We start from the raw sequence: 15969 nt of genomic DNA, 5'->3' as shown, positions 1-15969 counted from the left end.
ATGTCCATAAAAAAGTTCTACACCTTAAAAAAAGCGAAACTTCTACACCTTTATAATTTGCAGCGTGGAGGTATGTGCATGTACAAAGGGCATGTATTTAGAAGGACCAACGTTTAGATATTTCCCGTTTAGGATACGACCTGAGAGTAATTATTATCGGTTTTACTGTTTACAGTTTTCAGTTTTACACTCAGTATTCCAGCAACTTGCAAATTACTTCTACCGATGTAGAGAAAATGCGGATAAATACAGAAAGGGACCTTTTCAGAACGTGTGCATGAGACCTTTGACTTGCGTGACGCTCCACACGTAATAAAGAATATGGAGACATTAACGCCAATTTTTACCAGTGGTTGGTGGCAGTGATTGATTATGAGCTACGAAAAGGTATAGAAGATAACTTTTAACACGGAGGTGTAAATAGAAAGCGCTTCCTTTTTCCCTTTCCAGACTAAGTCACCATGGCTCTTAAAAGAAATCAAATAACTCGCAAAAATCAGATTTCTTTGCTTCCATGATGTAATAAGGACTTGTTCACGTTACTGCGACGCTGCAACAAATTAAATTTGATGACATAAAGAATATTGATCCTTAGCATCTTGGCCTAGCATGCATCTGTACCATATCAATATCACCCGGAGCATTCTTTGGGCATAATCAGTCTATATTTTCTAAAGCACAAACTCTGAATGAAGAGAGCGATAAAGCGTGTAATATTAGGAAGCTTTTTTACAGTTTGAATAAGAAATTGTTTCGTTTTTCAGCCAGGCCGAAATGGGTATTGTTACAGCGAACAAAATCGCTCGAGCCGCAAGGAAGGTTAATGGCTTGAGTTCGATAAAAGAAAAAGGTACTGCGAGATTGGTGCTAAGGAAAACAGACCAGAAAGTCCAAAATTATTAGTTACTTACTAATTTTGTTTCACATGCTGCTGCATTTTCACTTACTTCGTGTGATAATTTCGTAGCCCTTTTACTGTAGTTCTAACAAACATTACACTTTTTCAGGAGGTTTTATAAAATTGGCACATCCAAGGTTTAGTTATCTGCAATTTTACGGCAAGAATCTCTATCAGAATTTTCCAACAGTAGCCTTTTATATACCTAAGTTAACGCTAATGTATCGAGAAACGCTAACGAGGTGTTGGGACATTGGCCAACCCAATGCTCAACTGCAAGGTCTCAAGGTAGCTGCAGAACATGCTCGACCACCGGAAGGAATGCTTGCTGGCAAAGAATGCGGATTTGGGGTATGCAGAATGCACCTGGTGCGCGCTCGCTCCAGGAACCCTGATTCGTGGCCAGGGTGTATATGAGAATGCGAATGCTTGCTGCGTTTCCTTCCGGTGCGGTTCCGTGCGTACCGTGGCGGGAGAGAGCAGTGAGATGGGTTGTGCCTTTAATCAATGTACAAGTTGCTAAAGGGTGGGATGGTGGGTAAAGAAAACACACCAAAAGTCACTCACAAATATTGCAGGTGGAAAAAACAGAAAAGAAATTTACCGTACAAATTCTTCAGCAACAAGAAAAGAAACCACAATTATCAGACGCAACAAAATGACTTCAAAATGCAACTCTGCTATAAAGAGAGATATATGCACAACAGCGTGATGAACAAAGGCAACATGGCGTCTGGCAAGAGGTCAGCCAATCACTTGCATTGGGAATGGCTTTGCGGATATTTAGGGAACTTTCTAGAGGCCAGCGTTTCTCTCAACAGCGTTAACCTAAGTTAGCGATATAATCGCTAACTTCTATTAGTTTTAAGCTTTGTGTTAATGGCTGGTGTGAGGAACCTTTCCCTGATCAATGCCACTGTGAACGATACAGCTAAAGATGCGCTGTCCATAAATTTCCCGCTGTCAGCACGACGATCGTGTTCAGCTTCAGCGTATCCTTTTAACGTGTTTATGCTTAATCTGATTACGACTGATTTTCTCTGCTGCCTTTAGAATAGCGCTGTTGACATTGGCATCAACTCTTATCCAAAATACTGGAAGTCACGAAATTCTAGAATTTACTCCGTTTATCTGTATTGCAATTACATTTTGCGCAAGTCTGCATAATTATTATTTTTTCTTTAACGTTTCCTTTGCAGTTTTTCAGATCCGTTTATGGTTTTTATTAAAACCAAAAACCGTTATTAATACATATTAGTACGACTTATTGGCATAGCTGATTATGGAAACGGTCAAGATCATTGCTGTTGAAAGTGTTAAAAGCGCATTGCGCCGTCAAGTGGATATACGTGCATGTGGTAATGATGCCGGGTTTCGCTAGCCATGACCTTTATTACCGCCTTGATGTGTCCACTAACGACTGCTCCGTAAAACTCAACCAAGCTGGCGCTCAACCAAGCTGCACAGTCATCACGATTGTTCTCTTGTTTATCACACCTTTAAGTGTTATGGTGTTTGCACTCCCCTTTATTATTACAAACACTGTATACGCTTAATGAACTTCGTCGACTACGTCCAGCACCTACATACATCGCACTGTACCAACCTTACCACGAAAAGCAGAACTGAAATTGTAAAGAATGTTGAAAGTGAATGTCAAGATAGCGTAGAACAGTTCACGGGCGTCAACTCCCAGATGCAAAAGCGTGAAGGCCTAAAGGCAATTCGCAGCCGATCCTAATTTCGACCTACTGACAATCAGCGCAACCATTTGCTGGACGCCTAATTTCGTCGTGTACACTCTGTACACATTTTTACCGGCTTTGGATGACTCCACAGCTATACTGTTGTAAGCTTCCTTTACAGTATCCAGTTATTAATGAATCCAATTTTATTTATCGTTGCGCTGAGCGATTTGAGAAGGGAATTCTTCCAGATCATTACACCTTTGCGCTCACGTGCACGACAGACAATAAAGTAGAACCTATTCTATGGCACACGACACAGTGGAATGTTCCCGAGGTCATGTTGTTTAATCAAGAAGAAAGTGATCATCCTGTTTTGTTGCCAAAATGCCGCAAATTTGGTGTTCACTTTCCTCTTACCAGTTCCATTTTACGTTTAATGTTTCGCTGTTTACCCAAACAGGCGTGACGGTGTGACCTTAGCCTTCCTCGCATTTCAGCACTTTCCGCTGCCCTGTATTATTTTGCATTACTAAAACGGCTAAAAGAATTATTACCACTTGCTACACGCTGCAAAATGTGCTAAATGCCTGCTTTCACTTAACGAAATTAATTTTCAGTGAAGGAAGAATTCGGTTATGTAAGGAACTTATAATTTTCTCATTCTGCGTCAAACTCTAATTAGGGAATTTCCGTTCCGCAGATGAGTTTGGACATGAATATTCTCTTACGTCATTGACAAGGCAGCATAATACACCGGCAAGATTAAAAGATTATTGCAATCTGACCGTAACTGTTATTCGTGTTTCCACTTCAATTTCGTATTAAACACTTCTACTCTTAATGTAATAATATGATTACTGATCACCCACAAACAGCGGAAGTCATTTTCACCAGAGACACTGAGAAAACAAGCAGTTAGATGACAGAACGAAAAATATTCTGAAATAGATTAGTAATTTAAAATGAGACAAAACCACGACCTGCAATCAGGTGAAAAGTACTGACGATATATGTTGGTTTTCTCTGAATGACGGCGAACGGAGGATGTTTGTTTCGTCTTGGATTACGTCCATGGCTTTTTCATGATTAATCGCGCGAATTTAATATGTCTGTTTTTCACCGGCGAAAGGTTATTTCATGATCATTCTTTACGATGGCGCAAATGATTGAGCTTCTCAAGGTTTCTTTCCATAATTACCGACAAACGTATGCGTGATTTTGGCAATCATATAAAAGCGAGTGACCTCTTTATATTCCATGTCAGTGGTATCTCAATTACAGGCGCTACTGCTTCCCTTGATATCTTTCTTCTTATAGCGTTTCATCACGCATAAAAATTTTCTTCTGGAGTTAATCAGCTGATACGGCATTTTCAGATCACTCAATGGCCGCAAACAACAGTAGCGTCTGGAAAGGTAGCACGTCGTCCAACGGGACGAAGGAAAATGAAAATTTCATTAGCTTGAACTTTGCTGGTATAAGTACGCCGATACTGTTTGTGCTCAGCGTGTCTGGTCACCTGCTGGTTCTGTACCTGTTTGTTCGTATTAATAATGTCAGCAGGAAACCCTTCAATGTTTTCATGCTTAACTTGATAATAACCGATTTTATTTACTGCGTTTGGGAGAACGCTTTCGACATCGGTATCAACCTTTTCCCAGATTATTGGAAAACCAGAAGTTCCACCATCTGTTCGGTTTATTTATACTGCAATTATACATTACGTAAGTGACATATCAAATCCATGAATTTGGCTAACTTAGGGTAATTTGGTTATTTTGCAGAAACATTTTTTCTGTGGTAAAAATTAATGTCCAGAAGATAGAATAAATTATTATTTGTCCAGAAGATATTATTACAATAAGCACGTTTATAATATTCAGGCGACTTTGCAAACGCGTCACTAGTTCGAATATCAATAATGCGCATAATCCATTGTCTGATATTTATTATTTTGCGTCGGTAGAGGCCGGCACTTGTAACGCCCACGTCCTCATAACCATCAGCCGACTGTGGGCTATTCTATTCCCGCAATCCTACAAATCCAATCAGAAAGTCAGTGTTTTTCTCGCAATGATTGCCATGGAATGGGCTTACATCCATATCATCCTCATGCCCGGATACGTTAATGACCATCTGTACTACCGCGAAGATGTCGCCGTCAACGGATGTTTCATCAACATTAACGCGCAGCCCACGTGGAACACTTTTATGAGTTTCTTGCTTTTCATTACACCGTTCTGCGTTATGGTATCAGCCTTTCCCTTTATTCTGTACAAACACCAGCAGCGTGCCAGAGAGCGCTTACGGCGCCACACATTCTCACACATCAACTCGGTCATGCCCAGCAGTAAGGTCACCAGTAAGGCCGACCGCTCGGGGACCATGCATAGCGATCATGAAAAGACAGAAGGGGAAGGTCAGCGAAGGAAAAGCGAAGCAGTCAAAACCAACTCCCAGCCCATACTGATCCTGACCTTGCTAACAACAAGTGCAACTATCTGCTGGACACCCAATTTCGTCGTGTATACATACTATACGTTTGTCCCGTTTCCGGAGGATCTGACGATATTCACCGTTATCATGTTCATGTACAATATTCAGCTGCTAATGGATCCCATACTGTTTGTTATAGCTCTGAGTGACCTTAGAGCTGAGTTTTTTCGCTTGCTTTCACAGTTAGGGTTACGAATTAAGCTCTAAAGACAGAATACGGAACCAGCTGTCAGGCAGATTCGGTGCAATAGAGACAGGAAGATGGTGCACAGCTACACAGACATAACACATTCATAATAAGCTTCGTATTATTGTGTACAATCATCGCAAATTAATTTTTCAAGTAACTCTTACTTTCATGTGTCTGGCTTCAGTGATCGCTAATATGTGCATGCGCTACTGCTGTTACATTGCTGCTAAACTATGATTATGAACCGCGCCACATCGTGTCCATTTTCTGAATTGTTTGACCTTTTGTTACCCTACAGCCTGGCACTTTTGGATACCGATATAACTGCTTAGTTGATTTCTAAATAAATCTTGGTAGTTAAAAGTATGCTTTGACCGGCTACGACAAAATTTTACCTGCAAATATTCCTGAAACCATGTCCATTACAAAATTTTTCGATATTTGCTAATTGCACCTAATACAGAAATAACACTGTAAATAACATAAACGGGTGTATAAGAAAATAAATTAAAGGAGAAAGTGTTAAAAACGTGCAAGATTTAATATAAAAGTATATTAATTTTATCGTTTAGAAATTTGTGCATTTGCATAGCTGGTTATGGTTTCAAGTTTTTTGTCGCGCCGCATAGCTGTGTATTGCCGTGATAACCAGTTCAAAAGTCGATTTCGATTGTAGGGAAACACGATCCGGCGGTGGTGTTATTATTGATGACCTTTATACCGGGTCGCCCACGATCATATTTTATATTTAAACCGGCTAGGATCAAATTTTGTTTTTAAGAGAATATCTCCAGACCACCCCATCTGTGCGGTGCTAGGTCTTTGCGATAGTTCTATATTAAGTCACAACGTTTATCCTGTTTTTTAGACGCAAAGCGGCTCAACGTTGAGCAGTTGAACACTATAAAAAAACTCAAAATTCTCTTATGCGCACATTGTTAAATTTGAAATTGTGTTTTAAAGCACAAGTAAAATGTAAGTCATCACCTTTGATTGGAGCTTTAAATTAAAATGCTGTGACATTGAACCTGCCGGAAAGTTGGATCCAGAGCGACCAAGATTAACGATTATGGATTTTTTATGCAAAGTTCTGTTATAAGCATCATGATTGATCCCATAAACGGTGACATGTTGTACATAGCACCTGCAACGTGACTAACACTAATAGCTGCCAATAATTGTGCTTGTTGCACGTACTTGCGAGCGCGTTGCCTGATCAACCCGTTTTGCAATGTCCGTGAGCGAAAAGCTAACCCGAAAAATCGGTGGAAGTGAATTGCAAATCCAGGAAGTCCTCAAGGGAACAAGGCACTTCATGCTCCGCTCTTTTCCGGAAATTTACAGCATCAAAATTTTCGTAGTGCTCGAAAAAATTCCATTAACGGGAAAATTGCGTGCTCTGTGCCGACTCAACTTTACGTGCCTTTATTGCTTCGACAAAAGAAGCATGTGATAGACGTACGTACGCATCTTGCTTTCTTGGATACTATAACCACCCTTCTTGCAGCTTAAGATATTGTGGACAATACTCGCATTAAAATTTAATTACTCGAATCAGTTTTTTATGATAAATCGATTATTGCCCGTCTGGATGTTCCACTAGTTACAACTGGCAAGGTAAAATATCCATGTACTGATTGTGACATAAAAGCTTGCGCTACGATTATTTACGCGCTTATTTAGGTTATGGTGGGATAATTAATCTCTGCTCGAAAAGCTAATTCACTATATGCTAGGGCCACACTTCAAGTGCGATGCAGAATTCTTCGAACTTTTTTCGAATGTTAAACGCAAGCGTGACTTTGTCTTCAGTCCTTCTCAATGCGACATTATGTGACGCGTCTGCTTTGCTCTTTACGAATGCGTCATTTAATGGGACAACTGCACCGGCATCCGCGGTCAGCATCGCCGCTGTGTTTACCAGCGTTGTGTTTGCGCTAAGTGTGTCAGCCAACATTTTGGTGTTGTTCCTTTACTGTCGTGTCCGTGATTCGAGGAAAAAACCTTTCCATGTTTTCATCCTTAACCTGATCCTTACGGACTTAATTAATATACTGCATCTGGGAGAATTCGTTTGATATCGGTCAAGGCTTCAACACAAGCTACTGGATGACCAGAAGCGACTCCATCTGTACAGCTTACTTGTATTGCAATTACACTTTACGTAAGTAAAGTATATATAACGAAAGCACCATATATACAGTATGTATAAAGCATAGTGTAGGTGCATTTGCTCTGTGTAATGAAATAATGTATACCAGTTCACCATTTGACAGTAGGGATTGGACCATCCATAAGTTACTATGTACCGAGGAGGGCTGCAAGAAATGTGACTGGCCAATAGACTAAACACGGGAAAAACCGTAAAGAGTCTAGAAGGGGGATCAAATGTCTTGGGGAACCTGCGTACTTTAATTTACGGATGGATTCCTAAGCTTTGTAGCCAAAAATTTATTGAAACAAACGGTTCTGAATTTTCCGCGCACCGAAACCTTGCAAAAAAATATTTCTGGCCTAAAAGTGTTTGGAATATGTTGACAAACTCTTTTGTTACGATGCCTTTAAGTACGAATTGTGAGTTGTGGAGGAGTTTTTTGTTGTGCAAGAGGTCATAGAATTAAAATTGGGGTGAAGATCATAAAATCACGACTCCAACTAAACCCTTCTGATATTAGTATGGTTTCAGAAGCCTGTGCCAGTAACGCCCATATGCTGATTACCGCCAACCGTCTGTGGGCGATTATCTTTCCCGTCTCTTACAAAGCCAACCAAAAAATCCCGATCTTCATCCTCATCTGCATAGCGGAATGGCTGTACGTTCACATCATAGCCCTTCCCGGTCTCGTGAACGATGCGCTTTGCTACCGTCTGAACATCCGCACCAACGGCTGCATGGTCAACGCCATCATGCAACCGGCCTGGAATATGACGGTTGCCTTTCTGCTCTTCGTCTTTCCTTTATCTGTTGTCGTCCTCTCCTTTCCCTTTATCTATCACAAACAGCGGATGCGACTGAAGGATCGGCGGCGTCTTCGACCGGAAGTGTTATCCGTAAGACCGGTGAACGCCAAAATGGCAGGAGCAACGACCAATGCACATGCAAGCGCTGAAAAGACTGAATATGTAGATCCGGAAGGAGAGACAATTGCAAAACAGGGAAACGTAAAGGTCAGGGTCAGCGCCCAGCCGATGCTGATTTTGACACTGTTGACTCTTAGTGCCTTTATCTGTTGGACGCCAAATATCGTCGTGTATTCAATGTACACGTTCATCCCGTTTCCGGATGACACGACCATATTTACAGTAGTAACGTGCTTGTACAGTGTACAGTTAATTATGGACCCGTTGCTGTTTATTGTAGCGCTGGGCGAATTGCGATTTGCCTTCCTGGAACTGGTTCGATCCGCTTTACGAAATTTTGGATTGCGCTAATCAGTCGCCCGTTAATTCCAGTTTAGTGGCAGAAAAACATACAGTCGCTACATCGAACTAATGGACATTTCGTAAATAACCAGGAACTTTTCCAGTCATTTCCACGTCTGCGGCATGTATGACGTCTCTGCCTTCCCGTTTTGCTGTTCTGCTCTATCTGCGGCATGGTACTGTATGTTTGCCGTCACTAGAAAACACTCACTTTGCAGCTCTATCCAAATTAGCGAATATCGAAGTTTCACGAATCGGAAAACAACGATCGATGTACTTATTGGAATGGTATTAGTAGGTAAGGGAGGGAGGACTTCTAACATTTTAACCTACACACAATCAAGTGCAAAATTTAACCAAGCAAAAAATGCAGAGGTTGTCATTATAAACAGAAAACAAATGACAGTAAATGTATTTGCTCATGTTCGTGTTATTCTGCATTGTTCCGCTTTTTGGCTTTACATGGTTGTCGGGCGTTCTCTCGCGATTATTGCTGGACTGAAGGTACGAAATGCGAATCTTTTCCTGTGATCGCGCTTTATAATCGTCGTTATAGTTTAATCCATAAATCATCTCCTTCCGGTAGCATTTCATATTAATTTTTGAACTTCGATGTTCAGTATTATTATCATGATCAGTAATCTATGTAAACGTTTGGAACCGGGAACCTCAAAACGCAATCCTTGATAATAATTGCATCGAAGCTCTTACCATATAGAATCAAAGTCAGTGATGTTTATATACATTAGAATTGAACTTTGAGCAAAGATTCACAACAAGACGTAAACAGCAACATGTTCTAACTTGAAAACTTAACCGGACAATGTTAACCACACCCGCATAATATGGTAAAATGTAACTTAACGATGGTTGATCTGGCACTGGATTTCACATTTCACATGTATCTCACTCGGTGGCATTAAAAAGCAAACAGACAAAAACTACTGAGATCAAAGAAGGTATTTCTGCTATAATCATCTACTTCCGTCGACGGTAGTTAAGGGATTCCCGGGGTGCACCAGCATTGGCGTTGTACTGGTAGCCGGATGGATTACGGGCCAGTTCGCCGGTCAGGGCGGCGTAGAAGTCCTCTGTCAGGATTGGTTTAACGTAATAATTATTATATATTATAGGATGTGATAGTGGTTCATAGCGCTTAACACTTACGAATGCCGTGGAGTCCCATATTGTCCAGCATGTCATTGGTGTTACTGCGCGGCTGCTCCTTGGGCTTTTCCTTGTTGTCCTTCTTATCCTTGTCCTTGTCGGCGGTGCTGTCGTTCTCAGCGCCCTGGCGATTGTTGTCCTGGCGTTGCTGGTTCACGTTCATATTGCGGGCAGCCGGCATGTTAGGTCCCTGTATGTATATTATGGTAAAACGAAATGCAGCCATGTGCCGTTGGTATTATATTTTGTTACCATGTACGGGTTGAATCCCATTGGGTTGAAGCCGGGAGGACCACCCTGATAGTCCTGCTGCGGACCCATTCCGTTCATGCCCATCGGCATTCCCATGGGCATGGGCTGGGGCATAAACTGGGACACCACAACGCCTATTCGAAATAGTGCAATTTTACCAAAACTTTACTCACCCGTCACGGTGTTCCAGAGCAACAGATAACTATTTAAAATTATGTGTATTCAAATGTTTTAAATATTGTTTCTGTACATTTATATTGTCCTTCTTAAAAAATAGTTCAAAATAGTAATTAACCATTCAGGTAATCCGTAGTCGAATCGGTTTGGCGCCGGTTACGAAGCCATCTTATTATACAGAACTTCAGAATAAGCTCCAGTGAACCAAGTGCACCACATTGTTCCAATCATTCAGTGGCCTATTTGTTGTTAGTGTATCCTATTTCATTGTCCTAAGTTTGGAGGAACGTGAGATCGCAGAACGGCACTTACCCAAACATACGGCAAATAAGATGATAACAGTTTTCATGATGGATAATTATCCGTTAACAGTATCCTCCGCTTAACACCGTAACACTGGCTAAGGCGATGGCGAAATCACACGCATGAACAAATGCGAAATGCAATCCGGAAGTAGAACAGATGATGGTCGATCTTATATATGGAAGAAGATTCATGGTCAGCTGTGTCGGCGCAGCGCGGCAACATGCTCGACAACGTCGTGATGGACAAAATACACGGACGGGAAGCCGGCAGTAGGCCAGTGCTCAATCACAGCCGCCGTAGCGTTCGTTTTTTGTATGTCGCGCTCAATTTAATTGCACCGGCAATCTCTTCGCCATATTTCACTTATACACGGATATCAGATTATGCCCGCAAGGCGGAATCGGCCGTATCACCAGCATCCGACTGGCATCAATTCTGTCATGTTTTTCGCCGATCTCTCTTCGGTTTTCCGCCGCTACCGGTACCGCGATAACGCATGTAGCCAAAAATTTGTTATAAACCGATGCATTTTTGCAGCGCTGCTAAACATACGTGTGGATGTGGTTGAATGTGTCAATTGTTTGCATGTCAATGTCCATTAAGAAGTTCTCTTCATGTAAAACCGATGAGAAAAGAACAAGCTGACCGGTCAATGACAGCTGCCGCGTTATTTTTTAAAAGGGTTGTTTTCGTTTGTGGGCGTTACATAAGAGCAAACGATCATGTGATGCATCTGACTTCTACTTCTTTTTAGCAGATGCAGTCTAATGCTCAGAATTTCAATCGGTATGCTGATTATGAACCCACAATTGCGAAAATTAACTTCTAGGCAACAAATGTTTAATGATCTTTACATGGGCAAAAGCATTTCCGTATTTAAATGTATCTTTAACTCCAGAAAATTGCAGTTCTGTTGCATTTTTTGTTGAGTTTAGCAGACTTAGATAGGTGCTTTCTCCTTCTAAACATGGATACTTATATATTACTGAAATATTCAATGATGTGTTCGCTGACTTGAACTTTCGAAGATTATTTAAGGATTTTTTTCTGTAAGGAAGGCTAAAAATTCTTGCGAGTTTCTTTCTGATCAAGCGCCCTCATTAAAATATTTTGGTTTAAGAAGCATCTTTTCCAGGGAAATGTCTGGCGATATTTAGCACACCCGATGAAAACATAAATTTTGTACCGGAAATTACCTATTGAAGAAATCCTATCATGCGCATACACGACGCCGAGACGATTCTGAGATCAGTAATAAACGTGAACCTAACCTTGGCAATCAAGCGGACCTTGATGTAACAAACTTGTCAAGAAGCTGACAAAATTTATGTAATCTCCTTACATGAAGAATCCTAACCTGACTTTATCTATCTGCCAGCTAAATATGAACGAATTACCCCATAAACCGGTATCGTTGTATAATACTGCATCTCGCAAGTTTTATTATTATGTTGTAATACTTTGGCGGCGTGAGCGAAAGCTTTCAAGTCAAGTCTATATAATTTTTTTCCGAACACAAAAACAGTATCAAGTAACAAAACTGAAAGGTCGTGGCAGCATGGCGCTAGCGAAACAACGGTTAAACATGTAGGTCAGTAAAAACACGCTTCGAAACAAGAAAGAATAACAACAAAACAACTTTGGTTTAATTTTCGTTCAAAAAAGTATTTCGACTGATATTCAGCGGCGACGGCCAAATCCACCAAATCCACCCGAGGAGAAGCTTCCGCCTCCGAATCCTCCAATACCACCAAAGCCACCACCACTGAAACCGCCACCACCGAACCCGCCCAGACCGCCAAAACCACCACCAAAGCTGCCACCACCGAATCCACCACCGCCAAAGCCGCCACCGAAGTCACCTCCAAATCCACCACCCATATCCATTCCTCCTCCCATACCGTTCGGCCCATCAAGAGCACGCGCCATACCATAATAGAAATTTCCTGCGAACATTTGGATTATTTGCTCGTTTATAATTTAGTCAACGCAATATTTGTGCGCATATTTATGTAAAATTAGTGTAGTGTAGGGAATAATGTTGCATAACTAAATTCTCTTTATTCTTACTCATCCATGGACTGCATCCTGTATATATGTCAATAAGGGACATGCCACAATCACTTCCATATCCTCCACCGCCATATCCGCCGCCACCGCCTCCATAAAAGCCACCACCGTTACCGCCGCCATAACCACCGCCGTTATTACCGCCTCCATATCCTCCACCTCCATTGTTACCGCCTCCGTAACCGCCCCCACCGTTTCCGCCATAACCACCACCGCTGCGGGTTTCGGCTACAGGTTGGTTTCCGTATCCCGACTGCCCGCTTCCTGCATTGCCGCTCGATCCCGAAGTAGAAGATTGTTTATTGCCGCTGGAAGCGGAGCCGGCTGATTGCGCGATACCGCTCGCTTGGATAGCCGACGCTTTTGGCAGGCTAGCGGCACTCTGGCCACTGTTTCCGGCTTGTGAACTGTCTGCTTGATCATCGGAGTCATCATCGTTGGCTGGTTTTTGGGCTACCGCCACCTTGTTTTTAAGACCGCTGCTACCGGCGTTTTTCCCACTTTCCACATTGTTATCCATATTAACGGAGTTCCCGTTTGAAACCGAGGCAGCACCCTGCCCATTACCATTCATTATGTTATTATTAATGGGCTGTTGATCAACGAAATTGGAATTGACACCACTGACAAGCCCAGCACCGGGGCCGGTAATGATGCCACCGGACCGAAAGCCACCGCCCAGTCCTGTATTGGTAACAATACCACCCGATCGGAGACCGCCCCCGATGCCGTTAACGGTACCGAAACGGTTCACACCGACATTGCCGATGCCACCGACACCGCTGCTGAAACCGCCGCCACTAAATCCCCCACCACCGAGACCACCACCAAAACTGCTAAAGCTGCCTCCGCTAAATTGCCGCTTTTCGGATGTGCCTTTGGAGTCGGCTTTACTGATAGGCGCGGCGTCAACTTCATCGGCATCCGTATCTCCATGGCTCTTACTGATTTTGGCTGACCATATTTCAGTAGGAAATCCTGCAAATCGAAAGTTTGAATTCATATTAACGCAGTTTTCGCCCGCCCACCATAGAAGTATTACCCACGTAATTACTACTATATAGAATAAAATTAAATAGAGTTAAGAGGTTGGTATTAGGAATGCTAAGTATGGTACTCATGATGCTATAAAATGGTATGGATGATTCAAGAAATCAAATCAATTTTTCCAAACGATTTTTTATATATTAATGCAAGACAAAATAAAAATTTTTATTTTTTGTTAATAGAAAAATACTAGAACTCCTTAGTACCTATTAAAAATATAGCGAAAATCAATAACTTCATGATACCGGATACAACTTGGTTTTAGACAAAAATGATGTAGTGATACTTGTTTCCGGTTGGCTACCTTTGCTTTTATATCTATCCTGCAGAATCCCCGAAGATAATTCAGGTTATCTAACGTAGTTACGCATAGAATATGAATTTGGCAGGACATAAATTATTGAGAACACTCATTTTGATTCTGCTTTGTAAAATTGCGGTTCCAAGATTCTACCGGCATATAAATCATCCGAGCGATATGTAATGCGACCGCCTCTTCAAGTGTTACAGTTTTTTACTCGGAACATGTGCCAACTGTGTTACAATCGTAATAACACTGCAGGCAATCTACATCTTTTCAATGCCGTTATGAAATTATGCAAAACCTATGAACTGAAAATTCTGTGACGACGGTACACTCGTAAAATTTTGTCAAAGCGCTGTTTACATATTCGCGTACATTACTTACGTTCTCCGTTGTGGCGGTGTTATAGTTTTGCCACAGGTTATACTGGTATAATCGTCGTGCATCGGAAAATCAGACTTTAATATTATATTCTATGCAAAGTATATCATACGAAAAATTCCGGTTATCTCCAAAGCATTTTGGGCTCCTTTTCTCGATTTCTTCATTGGGTCCCATTTTAGGCACCGCAATAGCCCCGTATATTATAGGCACCCCTTTTTAAATTAATATGATATAATAAAGATAGATTTACTGTTCTGAGATAATAACACCGCTTTATTCAGATAATACTCGTAGTACAGTCACTTTTTTCTGGCGTCGATTTAAGTATCTGTACTCGAACATCGGGCTTTCCAGCCGATAGGACGATTCGGCACATCACCCAGCCTAGAGCGAATTAGTACCGTGGCAGGGTTGTAAGATTCGAGGACGTGGCCGCGGATACTGGCTGCAAGCATGACGCTAGCTGGGCACCGGTTTCGCCGGCTAGTACTAGTGAATGTGAATATCCGAGCGCCAACTCCCTTCTTTTCGTTTTTCGTTTTCGTTATGGTCCATGGGTACATTCGTAAAAAATCTTTTCGTTCTTAAGAGAAGGCTCCAGAGCTTCTGCCTTCTTGATCTTTTCGGACCATCGTATAAATGAATGTTTGGAAAGCGGCGATCTGGTATGTCTTAAAGTCTTTCTCGGATTCTTCGAAAGAAGGGTTATTCTTCAGGTCATCGACATTTTCGTCACTATAACAATACACGTTAATCTTTTGTCCATGCTGTAGTAAGCTTTTACGTTCAGAGCAGCCGAATAAAAGAATACAAGAATTAATGTCTAAAGATATAAAAAATATTACGATCACATAAGATTATGTACTTACGAGTCCATAATAATTCAAAATTGGTGTCTGTAAATTGTAATAAACAGGGTGCAAAAAGGGGTGCCTTTAATGAACCGGGGTTTTAGGGGGTGCCTGTAACGGTATCCTTTTTCGTTAACTCGATTTTTGTATTGGCCACAAGTATAACTATTACAAGTTTCTTGGGTGTTTAATACTGTATTAATTTTTTAAAATTGTCTCTGGGAAGCCAGGACGGCAAATAATGTAAGTAAACATATACTCTAGTACATCAATAATATGACAAGCAGTTCGCATGTACTGTACATATAGTATAAGTTAAGGAACACATAAGCAATTGTGGTACTATGTGAAATGTACCGAACTTGAAGTAATTCTGATTACTTCTTGTGTCACTTCCGCCTGACAAATAATTAGCAAGGAATAAGCAGATGCATATGCAAAAAGATGGGGTTAATTGCAGGAAATGTTACTATCGACGTTAGCACTTCCAATTCTGAACCTTCCTTCTGTCATTGGAATTTAAACTAGTAAAGGTAAAACGGCTAATTTTTACTTGCGGACCGTGAATTGCGGTCCGCAGAGCAATGCTAGTGGGTACGCAGTACCACGCACAACATCGTAAGATTCAAACTGACAACGCGTATCGAGCAGGAGTCATTTGGCCTAATGTGCCACAAATTTTGTAATCACTAGCGGTTTGTGTGCAGTAAATTTGT

The 15969-nt window shown here is 41.4% G+C and overlaps 2 protein-coding genes across 2 annotated transcripts; both read right to left on the bottom strand.

The window, feature by feature from the left end:
- Window positions 1–9360: 9360 nt before the first annotated feature.
- Window positions 9361–10759, bottom strand: LOC129598547 (uncharacterized). Its single transcript, XM_055496513.1, has 4 exons — window positions 10604–10759; window positions 10115–10248; window positions 9863–10052; window positions 9361–9786 (listed from the first exon to the last, which is right to left on the bottom strand). Exons 1-4 carry the CDS (start codon window positions 10638–10640, stop codon window positions 9674–9676), a joined length of 474 nt encoding a protein of 157 aa, XP_055352488.1. The 5' UTR covers window positions 10641–10759; the 3' UTR covers window positions 9361–9673.
- A 1326-nt stretch (window positions 10760–12085) lies between these two features.
- On the bottom strand, window positions 12086–13988 carry LOC129598536 (uncharacterized). The gene is made up of 3 exons (XM_055496502.1): window positions 13921–13988; window positions 12668–13645; window positions 12086–12543 (listed from the first exon to the last, which is right to left on the bottom strand). Exons 1-3 carry the CDS (start codon window positions 13952–13954, stop codon window positions 12278–12280), a joined length of 1278 nt encoding a protein of 425 aa, XP_055352477.1. The 5' UTR covers window positions 13955–13988; the 3' UTR covers window positions 12086–12277.
- Window positions 13989–15969: the final 1981 nt, after the last annotated feature.

The sequence above is a fragment of the Paramacrobiotus metropolitanus genome, unplaced genomic scaffold (assembly GCF_019649055.1).
Source record: "Paramacrobiotus metropolitanus isolate TYO unplaced genomic scaffold, Prichtersi_v1.0 Parri_scaffold0000124, whole genome shotgun sequence".
Taxonomy (NCBI): domain Eukaryota; kingdom Metazoa; phylum Tardigrada; class Eutardigrada; order Parachela; family Macrobiotidae; genus Paramacrobiotus; species Paramacrobiotus metropolitanus.
The sequence above is the reverse complement of the archived record's forward strand: the minus strand, read 5'-3'. Positions and strand labels throughout refer to the sequence as shown.

What these genes read in the sequence shown, in the direction of transcription:
- LOC129598547 (XM_055496513.1), bottom strand. Translation starts at nt 10,640, where the DNA reads ATGAAAACTGTTATCATCTTATTTGCCGTATGTTTGG. An exon ending in TGGGATTCAACCCGTACATG is followed by an intron (nt 10,053 to 10,114) that starts GTAACAAAATAT and finishes ATATACATACAG; the next exon opens with GGACCTAACATGCCGGCTGC. An exon ending in TATGGGACTCCACGGCATTC is followed by an intron (nt 9,787 to 9,862) that starts GTAAGTGTTAAG and finishes CAATCCTGACAG; the next exon opens with AGGACTTCTACGCCGCCCTG.
- LOC129598536 (XM_055496502.1), bottom strand. Translation starts at nt 13,954, where the DNA reads ATGAAGTTATTGATTTTCGCTATATTTTTAATAG. An exon ending in TTTCGCTATATTTTTAATAG is followed by an intron (nt 13,646 to 13,920) that starts GTACTAAGGAGT and finishes TTCGATTTGCAG; the next exon opens with GATTTCCTACTGAAATATGG. An exon ending in AGGATGCAGTCCATGGATGA is followed by an intron (nt 12,544 to 12,667) that starts GTAAGAATAAAG and finishes AAATGTTCGCAG; the next exon opens with GAAATTTCTATTATGGTATG.